Source organism: Brassica rapa, chromosome A02 (assembly GCF_000309985.2).
Source record: "Brassica rapa cultivar Chiifu-401-42 chromosome A02, CAAS_Brap_v3.01, whole genome shotgun sequence".
NCBI lineage: Eukaryota > Viridiplantae > Streptophyta > Magnoliopsida > Brassicales > Brassicaceae > Brassica > Brassica rapa.
The window spans coordinates 5,521,453-5,532,270 of record NC_024796.2 but is presented as its reverse complement, the minus strand read 5'-3'; the positions used below and the strand labels follow the sequence as shown (position 1 = coordinate 5,532,270).

The following is a 10,818-nucleotide window of genomic DNA, read 5'->3' as shown; positions in this document are numbered from 1 at the left end:
TATATGTTTATAACATATTATGAAATAATAAATATATATTGAATAATTAAAAAATCATTATCTACTACTTATATAATTAAATTGGTGCGAACATATAAATAAATTTTATAAATCAAAAAACTATTTTCTCTATTTGAAATGATATATAATTAAATTTAAATGATAGTAACATATATATATATATATATATATATATATATAGTATATTTTAATATTAATATTTATTAGATGATGCTTTTTACTCATATTTTTTTTATCATTTGTATCTGTTATAGCAAAAAGTCTAAATTATTGATAACAAAATTTTCACTGTGGAATTAATGGTTTAAATAATTTATAATATTTTAAAAAATTAAATTGTCAAAAAAATTTCAAATTTTTTATCAAAAAAATGTTCAAAGTAAATTTCAAAACTAAGATATTTATGTATTTTTATATGGCATATAGTTTAATTTAAAATGATACACATATTTATGTATATTTTATTTTTGATACTTATTAAATGAGACTTTTAACTTATATTATTTTTTAATTATTTGTATCATGTCATAACAAAAGTTTTAAATCATAGATCACAAAATTTGAATGTGAAACTTTTAACAGTTTTAGTAATTTATACTCGTTTTTAAAAATTTAAAATATAATATATAAATAATTTTTTAATTTTTATTATATGGTTACTATGATTGTTTAATTTATTTTAGTAGCTTAAAATTAAACAAATATAATTATAATACACACTTATTTTTATCAAATCTTTGTTATTCAAAATTATTAATTGTCATATATACTTTAGCCACATTAGGCAATTCCATAATCTCATTTAAGGAAATAATGAAACACATTAATAATGTATTTATTGTCTAATAAAAAGTTTATTATATATTTAGATGGACCAATCTATTTCTCTAAGGATTCTAAGAATCATTCTAGTGATGACACGTGACTACAAAAAAATGTTGCAATGCTTTTCAAATTATATATAGGGGATAAAATCATAAGGATTTAAATAAACCAGTGGCTGGAATGTAAATATTTGCAAAATGGAAAGGTATCTCAAAAAGCTTTATGTTCTAATAGTATAGATATATACAATGCAATGTTGACTAAAACAAGTCAATGTTCAATGATATCATTGATATAAATGTCCTTCATATTATGGTAATATATAATAGCAATAATAATAAATAGACCCAGAGGAGTTTAGGAATGATTCTACTATTTATGCATATTATCATGTCGATCCCATAGATATTTACATATTACAGAAACCTTTAGTTTCATATTATAAGAAATGGAGAAACCACCAGCAAACTCATTTTGTCTCCTCTTATGTGTCCTCGTCTTGTTCTTGAGTTTAGTCTCAGCAGTTGCAGATGATCCTCAAGATAAACAGGTATCGTCTCATAATTAACGAAATTATTTTGTTTATTTTTATTATTATTTGAATCCAATCCAGCATACATGATAATATAATATAATTCATGAAGGTGTATATTGTCTACATGGGATCACTTCCGTCTGGGCTAGAATACTCACCAATGTCTCATCACATGAGCATCCTTCAAGAGATCACTGGAGAAAGGTGCTAATTAACAGATTCATTTTCTAATCATTAATAAGTTATAATTAGTTTATGTTATGATGAGGATTCTAACAAGTGATACATGCATCATACACAAATATTTATATCTACAGTTCGATCGACGGTCGTTTGATGAGAAGTTACAAGAGGAGTTTCAATGGGTTCGCTGCCCGGCTCTCTGAGTCAGAACGAGAAAGAATAGCCGGTGAGTAATATTTGACAGAGACACACTTATCTTTTTAACGTACACACACTTATGTTGTTCGATAACTGAAACCAATGTCTTAGAAATGGAAGGAGTTGTGTCTGTGTTCCGGAGCAAGAAGTTACAAATCCAAACGACAGCGTCTTGGGACTTCATGGGGTTAAAGGAAGGAAATAATACAAAGCGAAACTTGGCAGTAGAGAGTGATACTATCATCGGTCTCATTGACACAGGGATTTGGCCAGAGTCCGAGAGCTTCTCCGACAAAGGCTTTGGTCCTCCTCCGAAAAAATGGAAAGGTGTTTGTTCTGGCGGCAAAAACTTCACTTGCAACAAGTAATTCTCCAAAATGTCTATCTTATAATATTAGTATTGTTTATAAATAAGAGACTGATGTTGTTTACAATGTTTCAGCAAGTTGATCGGAGCAAGAGACTACACAGGCGAAGGCACCAGGGACAACCAAGGCCACGGTACACACACATCATCCACTGCGGCTGGTAACGCAGTTGCGGGGGCAAGCTTCTTTGGAATTGGCAATGGAACCGCTAGAGGCGGTGTTCCAGCTGCTAGAATCGCTGCTTACAAAGTCTGCACCAGCACAGAGTGTGGCTCAGAAGCTGTACTGTCTGCATTCGATGACGCGATAGCAGATGGTGTCGACCTCATCAGCGTCTCCTTAGGGGGAGACGACGGTGAGGTCCTTAGGTACGAAGAAGACACGATTGCGATCGGGGCTTTCCATGCTATGGTCAAAGGTATCCTCACTGTGAATTCAGCCGGTAACAGCGGTCCAGATCCAAACACAGTCGGAAGCGTAGCGCCGTGGATATTAACCGTTGCAGCCAGTACAACCAACCGTGAGTTTCTCACCAAAGTTGTTCTCCAAAACGGCAAGACACTTTCCGTAAGTATCAAGTAACATTCCTATGATAATAGTATTTTCTCTGTCCCTTCAAATGACTCTTTTGTTTTTGTCTTGAAAAGGGGAGATCAGTGAATGCTTTTGATCTGAAGGGAAAAAACTATCCTCTTATCTACGGAGATTATATCGAAGGATCTCAGGTCGAGGGAAAAATATTGGTGAGCGGATACTCAGTTAGTTCAGATGTAGCTGTTGCAACCATAATTAGAGACTACAAAGACTATGCATCCATTAGCTCTCGTCCTCTCTCTGCTCTATCACCAGATGACTTTGAGTTTCTTGTCTCTTACGTTAACTCAACAAAGTAGCTCTCTCTCTCTCTCTCTCTATTTCATGCACTTAAATATTCTCCAGATTTTTCCTTTGTCTTGATATTTCTATGTTTCTTATTCTCAGGTCGAGTCAAGGCACTGTTCTAAAAACTGAGGCAGACTTTAATCAGAAAGCGCCTAAAGTTGCTTCCTTCTCTTCTCGTGGTCCAAACCCTATCGCTGTTGACCTTCTTAAGGTAACATATAATACTGTTTTTATCTTTGTTCCGTCTTGTTTACAAATATGGGTTTGAGAGACAAAGGTTGAGTGAAATGCAGCCGGATATAACTGCACCAGGATTGGAGATTCTTGCTGCATATTCACCTTTAAGTCCACCATCTTTAGAAGACCAGAGACGTGTGAAGTACTCTGTTCTATCTGGAACTTCAATGTCTTGTCCACACGTTGCTGGCGTGGCTGCGTACATCAAGACTTTTCATCCTGACTGGTCTCCATCCATGATCCAATCTGCCATCATGACAACTGGTAACACGCAAAAATCATATGCATCTTCTAGTTTCTTGTAACACAAGTAACCTTTTTGGCTGATAACTCTGTTCTTATATAATTAATATTTGCAGCTTGGTCGATGAATGCTTCTGACGCTGGGGTTGCATCAACCGAGTTTGCTTATGGAGCTGGCCATGTTGACCCAATAGCTGCTCTAAATCCTGGACTTGTCTACGAACTGGACAAAGCAGACCACATCACCTTTCTCTGCGGCTTGAACTACACTTCCAAAACCCTTAGACTCATTACCGGTGAAGCAGTCACTTGCACTGGAAATACCTTACCAAGAAACCTCAACTATCCTTCAATGTCGGCTAAACTTTCGGAAACTAATAGCTCCTTCACCGTCACTTTCAACAGAACCGTCACCAACGTCGGTATCCCCAACTCTACATACAAATCGATGATTGTCTTAAATCAGGGTTCTAAGCTCAATGTCGAGGTTACGCCTAATGTCCTGTCTATGAAGTCGGTGAAGGAGAAGCAGTCTTTCACCGTGACTGTTTCAGGCAGCAACATCGACCCAAAGCTGCCTTCTTCTGCAAGTTTAATATGGTCTGATGGCATCCATAAACTTAGAAGCCCCATTGTTGTTTATACTGATATTCCTGATTCAATCTGATAATATTTAATATAATAAATCAATATAATCCTTATGTTTGAGTAATCTCGTTGATTCTATGTCTGATCTATATAGATTTAAAGTTATAACTTATAATTTCTTTTAGTCCATCACTCCGTCCAGGGCGCGGGTTACCATAATATAATTGCAATAAGAAAAACAGAATCAGATGATTTTTTCTACTATATATTTATGCATCTTATCATGTCCACAATGAATGTAATGATGAGAAATGATGAAATCACTTCAACAGAAAATTAAATAAGTTAAGATATTTTAGTTTTCAACAAAAAATTAATTATGTAAATAGAATGTTGACTAAAAGTCAATTGCAAAAAGAGAAACAGAATCAGAGGAGTTTTCTACTATACATGCATCTTATCATATGTACATCCCATAGAAATTTACAGATTACTTCATTTTATAAGAAAATGGAAAAATTACCAGCGAACTCATTTTGTCTCCTCGCATGTGTCCTCGTCTTGTTCTTGAGTTCAGTCTTAGCAGTTACAGATGATCCTCAAGATAAACAGGTATCAAGTATTTAACGGTTATCAAGTATTTCGTTTATCTGTATTATTATTTGAATCCAATACATCATACATGATAATATAATATAATATAATTCATGAAGGTGTATATTGTCTACATGGGATCACTTCCGTCTGTGCTAGAATACTCACCAATGTCTCATCACATGAGCATCCTTCAAGAGATCACTGGAGAAAGGTGCTAATACACAGATTCATTTTTTAAGTTATAATTAGTTTACGCTATTATGAGTATTCGACCAAGTGATACATGTATTATACACATATATTATATATACACAGTTCGATCGACGGTCGTTTGGTGAGAAGTTACAAGAGGAGTTTCAATGGGTTTGCGGCCCGGCTCTCTGAGCCAGAACGAGAAAAAATAGCCGGTGAGTAATATATGACAGAGACACACTTATCTTTTTAACCTGCACACACTTATGTTTAGGCATGGGCGTTCAGGTACCCGTTCGGATTGAGGCTTTCGGATTTCGGTTCTATCTTATAACACTTCTTAGATCTCATTATAGTAATTTTGAAAGTATGGACCAGGTTCAGATATAACACATCGATTTTGGGTCGGTTTTATATTATATCCTATAACCCATAAAGTAAATCATATATCGTTCAAATTTCATATTATATTGGATCAGTTTGGATATACCTGAAGCAAAATCTAAAATTTAAAAGCAAAACATAATAAATATATAATTATTTATATAAATTGAGTAATTAAGGTACTCGTTTAAATTTTAAATATTTATTGGTAGATATTATATAAAATAAATATGAAGTTAAATGTTTGAAGTACATATTTTATGTTTCAAATATTTACATTGTATGTTAATTTAGACATTTGAATCAGTTTTTTTAGATTTTTTTTTGGATTTTTTTGTTTTTCGGGTTCGGTTAATAATACTTTGGATTCAGATATGTTTTGTAATACCTTACAAGACCATTCGGCTATTTCTTACATTTCAAAGGAGGTAAAAATCAGATTTTTTGGTTCGAGTTTGGATTTTGAGTTACGGATTTTATGCTGAGTCCTACTTATATTGTTAGATAACTGAAACCAATGTCTCATTTTTGTCTTACTTAGAAATGGAAGGAGTTGTGTCTGTGTTCCGGAGCGAGAAGTTACATATCCAAACGACGGCGTCCTGGGACTTCATGGGGTTAAAGGAAGGAAATAATACAAAGCGAAACCCAGCAGTAGAAAGTGATACTATCATCGGTCTTATTGACACTGGGATTTGGCCAGAATCTGAGAGCTTCTCGGACAAAGGCTTTGGTCCTCCTCCAAAGAAATGGAAAGGTGTTTGTTCAGGCGGCAAAAACTTCACTTGCAACAAGTAAATCTCCAAAATGTCTCTCTTATAAGATTAATATTGTTTGTAAAGAAAGACTGGTATTTAAAATATTGCTTACAATGTTGCAGCAAGTTGATCGGAGCAAGAGACTACACAAGAGAAGGCACCAGGGACCTCGACGGCCACGGTTCACATACATCATCCATCGCGGCTGGAAACGCAGTTGCGGGGGCAAGCTTCTTTGGAATCGGCAATGGAACCGCTAGAGGCGGCGTTCCAGCTGCTAGAATCGCTGCTTACAAAGTCTGCACCAGTACAGAGTGTGGCTCAGAAGCTGTACTGTCTGCGTTTGATGATGCAATAGCAGATGGTGTGGACTTCATCAGCATCTCCATCGGGGGAGGGGCGGCCCGTAGGTACGAAGAGGACACAACCGCCATTGGGGCTTTCCACGCTATGGCCAAAGGTATCCTCACTGTGAACTCAGCCGGTAACAGCGGTCCGAAACCAACCTCAGTCGGTAGCGTTGCGCCGTGGATATTAACCGTTGGAGCCAGCACAACAAACCGTGAGTTTCTGACCAAAGTTGTTATCCAAAACGGCAAGACACTTTCCGTAAGTATCAAGTAACATTCTCATTCATATCATAATACAAAGAAACCTTTATAAATTAATAATGTTGGAACTACACCAAAACTATAATTTTTTATTAATTTATAAAAATATTAATTTATTGATATACGAACTGAATCAGAAATTCAATTTAAGACTATAAATATTTTATAGAAATTTAATGTATATTAATTTATAAAGTATTAATTTAAAGAAGTTATATTGTATCTTCTTTCTTTATCCCTTTTATACATTTTTTTTTGTCTTAACAGGGGAGATCAGTGAATGCTTTTGATCTGCAAGGAAAGAACTATCCTCTTGTCTTCCAAGGATCTGAGGCAAAGGGAAAAATATTGGTGAGCGTATATTCATTTAGTTCAGATGTAGCTGTTGCAACCATAACTAAAGACTACAAAAACTATGCCACCATTAGCTCTCGTCCTCTCTCTGCTCTATCACCAGATGACTTTGACTTTCTTGTCTCTTACGTTAACTCCACAAAGTAACTCTCTCTCTGTTTCATGCACTTAAATATTCTCCAGATTTTTCCTTTGTCTTGATATTTCTATGTTTGTTATTCTCAGGTCGATTCAAGGCACTGTTCTAAAAACTGAGGCAGAATTTAATCAGAAAGCGCCTAAAGTTGCTTCCTTCTCTTCTCGCGGTCCAAACCCTATCGCTGTAGACCTTCTTAAGGTGACATATACTGTTTTATCTTTGTTCGATTTTGTTTACAAATATTATTTTAAGAGACAAAGGTTGATTGAAATGCAGCCGGATATAACAGCACCAGGAGTGGAGATTCTCGCTGCCTATTCACCTTTGGGTTCACCTACAGAAGATATCGACCAGAGACATGTTAACTACTCTGTTCTCTCTGGAACTTCAATGTCTTGTCCACATGTTACAGGCGTGGCTGCATACATCAAGACTTTTCATCCTGACTGGTCTCCATCCATGATCCAATCTGCCATCATGACAACCGGTAACACGCAAAAATCATATACATCTTTTAGTTTCTTGTAGAACAAGTAACCTTCTGGTTGATAACTCTGTTCTTATATGGTGTCTCTTAATTAATACTAGGATAAGACCCGCGCCTTGCGCGGGATTAAGTTATTATTTTTATTATATTTTGGAGAATGAAACAATAGTTTGGTTTCATTTAGATTACGGGTGTTCAACCCGGATATCGGGTTGATTTCGGTTTGGTTCGGTTTTTTTCGGTATTTGGTTAGTAAAATATAACTATTATTCTAAATCCATATTTACTTTGACTTTAGTCTTTCACATACTTTTGAAAGATTTCAACTGGACGACTAAATTGATCAGCCAATCTTGTTGCTTTAAATCATTAGTGTTTATATATATATATATATATATTATTTAGTTTGAATATTTATTAAATAAAAATTCATATGCGTTATATTTTATGATCTTTTGTAACTTATTATAACAAAAAAATAATCTATTGATCACAAAATTTTCAGAGTGGGAATATTCAAATTTCTAATAATATATAGACGTTTTGAAAAATTCAAATATAACATATAAGAAAAAATATAAATGTTTTTATTATATATTTAATGTGATTTTTTAATATCTTTCAATAATATAAAATTAAAAAAAAGAACTAAGATACCAAAATTGTTATCAAATATTTATTATTCATAATAATTAATTTTCATATATACGTTAATCATATTAGGTAATTTCGTAGCTTCTAATTAAGGAAAGTGCAAAAAACATTTTGGTAGATTATTTATCAATTCGATAGTTAGTTTAATAAAAAAATATAATGTAAGTCAAGATGGACCAACCTATTTTTCTAAGAATATTATATTTTATATAGTCATTTATTAAATGAGAATTTATAATCATACAGTTCTATGATCATTCATATCATTTTATAACTGAATATTTAAATCATCGATAACAAAATTTTCAATGTGAAATCTTTAATAAGTTTATAATTTATAAATGTTTTTGAAAATTCATTGAAAGTTTTAATATTAAAATATTTATGTAATCTTATGGTATATAGTATAATCTATATATATATATATATAAATATATATGTTTTATTATTAAATGATATTTTTTACTCATATGGTTTTAAAATAATGTGTATCTTCTTATAATATTAAATAAAAGTTCATATTAATACAATTTTATGATCATTTAAAACTTATTATGACAAAAAAATAATCTATTGATCACAAAATTTTCAGAGTGGGGATCTTCAAATTTCTAATAATTTATAGACGTTTTGAAAAATTCAAAATATAACATATAAGAAAAATTATAAATATTTTTATTATATATTTAATGTGATTTTTAAATATATTTTAATAATATAAAATTAAAAAAGAACTAAGATACAAAAATTGTTATCAAATATTTATTATTCATTATAATTAATTTTCACATATACATTAATCATATTAGGTAATTTCGTAGCTTTTATTTAAGGAAAGTGCAAAATATTTTTTGGTACGTTATTTATCAATTCGATAGTTAGTTTAATAAAAAGTGTAATATAAGTTAAGATGGACCAACCTATTTTTTTAGGAATAGTATATTTTGTATAGTTATTTATTAAATAATAATTTATAATCATACGGTTCTATGATCGTTCATATCGTTTTATAACAAAATATTTAAATCATCGATAACAAAATTTTCAATCTGAAATCTTTAATAAGTTTATAATTTATAAATGTTCTTGAAAATTAATTGAAAGTTTTAATATTAAAATATTTATGTAATCTTATGGTATATAGTGTTTAATATATATATATATTTATTTATTTATTTTATTAGTAAATGATATTTTTTACTCATATGGTTTTAAAATCATGTGTATCTTCTTATAATAAAAATGTTAAACCATTGATCATTAATTTTTAACATAATAATTTTAATAGTTTTAGTCATTTATTATCGTTTTTAAAAATTCAAAATATAACATATACGAAAAAATCTAAATTTTATTTTTATAGCTAATTTGATTGTTTAATTTATTTTAATAATATAAAATTAAACAAAAAATGATGGAGGAGATATACATTGTTATCAAATCTTTATTATTAAACTCATTAATTGTCATATATATATTAGTCATTTATGGTAATTCCGTAGGTTTTATTTTAGGAAAGAAAATATCATATCATATCATTATATCATATAGTTTGACCAACTTATGTATCTAACAACATATAAAAATCGAATGTGGACCTACTTATTTTTCAATTGAATGTAATTGACTACCTAATTGAGTGCCACCTATGCATTGGGGCCTCTTTTAATTAATACAAAATTGAGGTTACATCTTTTCAAATGTTCCTCAATTAATATATAAGGGATTTGCAGCTTGGTCGATGAATGCTTCTGACACTGGGGTTGCATCAACCGAGTTTGCTTATGGAGCGGGCCATGTCGACCCAATAGCTGCTCTAAATCCTGGACTTGTCTATGAACTAGACAAAGCAGACCACATCACCTTTCTCTGCGGCTTGAACTACACATCGAAAACCCTTAAACTCATTACCGGTGAAGCCGTCACTTGCACTGGAAACACCTTACCAAGAAACCTCAACTATCCTTCAATGTCGGCTAAACTTTCGGAAACTAATAGCTCCTTCACCGTCACTTTCAACAGAACCGTCACCAACCTCGGTACCCCCAACTCTACATACAAATCGCAGATTGTCTTAAATCACGGGACAAAGCTCAGTGTTAAGGTTTCACCTGATGTCCTGTTTATGAAGTCGGTGAACGAGAAGCAGTCTTTCACCGTGACTGTTTCAGGAGACAATATCGACCCAAAGCTGCCTTCTTCTGCAAGTTTAATATGGTCTGATGGCACCCATAATGTTAGAAGCCCCATTGTTGTTTATACCGATGTTCCTAATGATTCAATCTGATAATCACCATATTTAATATTTAAAATAAATCAATATAATCCTTATGTTTTATTAATTTCATTGATCTATGCAATAATCTCTAGGCTTCGATATCTGCTAATGTCTTAACTCTTAAGCACAGTTATATAGCTGAAGTTCACGGACTAAGATCAATAAGATAATGCAATCCGAAGGTTTGGAGCAGGTGAAAGTGAAACTTACGCACACATAAGCCCAATTTAATATGATTTATGGACCCAACAAACTGAGAAAATATTAACTATAAGATATGTTTC

At 32.2% G+C, this 10,818-nt stretch overlaps 2 protein-coding genes across 3 annotated transcripts; both read left to right on the top strand.

Annotated features, from left to right (window-relative positions):
- The first annotated feature begins 839 nt into the window (after positions 1–839).
- On the top strand, positions 840–4,200 carry LOC103851616 (subtilisin-like protease SBT4.8). Its single transcript, XM_009128483.3, has 9 exons — positions 840–1,396; positions 1,491–1,585; positions 1,699–1,790; positions 1,874–2,126; positions 2,205–2,697; positions 2,778–3,019; positions 3,112–3,223; positions 3,306–3,513; positions 3,609–4,200. Exons 1-9 carry the CDS (start codon positions 1,295–1,297, stop codon positions 4,157–4,159), a joined length of 2,148 nt encoding a protein of 715 aa, XP_009126731.2. The 5' UTR covers positions 840–1,294; the 3' UTR covers positions 4,160–4,200.
- Positions 4,201–4,252: 52 nt separating this feature from the next.
- On the top strand, positions 4,253–10,630 carry LOC103851618 (subtilisin-like protease SBT4.8). Of its 2 annotated transcripts, XM_009128485.2 has the most exons (9): positions 4,262–4,692; positions 4,794–4,888; positions 4,993–5,084; positions 5,795–6,047; positions 6,134–6,620; positions 6,890–7,119; positions 7,202–7,313; positions 7,392–7,602; positions 9,990–10,630. In XM_009128485.2, the coding sequence occupies exons 1-9, from the start codon at positions 4,471–4,473 to the stop codon at positions 10,541–10,543; spliced, it is 2,256 nt and encodes a 751-aa protein (XP_009126733.2). In that variant the 5' UTR covers positions 4,262–4,470; the 3' UTR covers positions 10,544–10,630. The 2 variants fall into 2 exon arrangements, with proteins under 2 accessions (XP_033141237.1, XP_009126733.2); XM_033285346.1 differs by having other exon boundaries at positions 4,253–4,692; positions 7,202–7,602.
- The last annotated feature ends 188 nt before the right edge of the window (positions 10,631–10,818 follow it).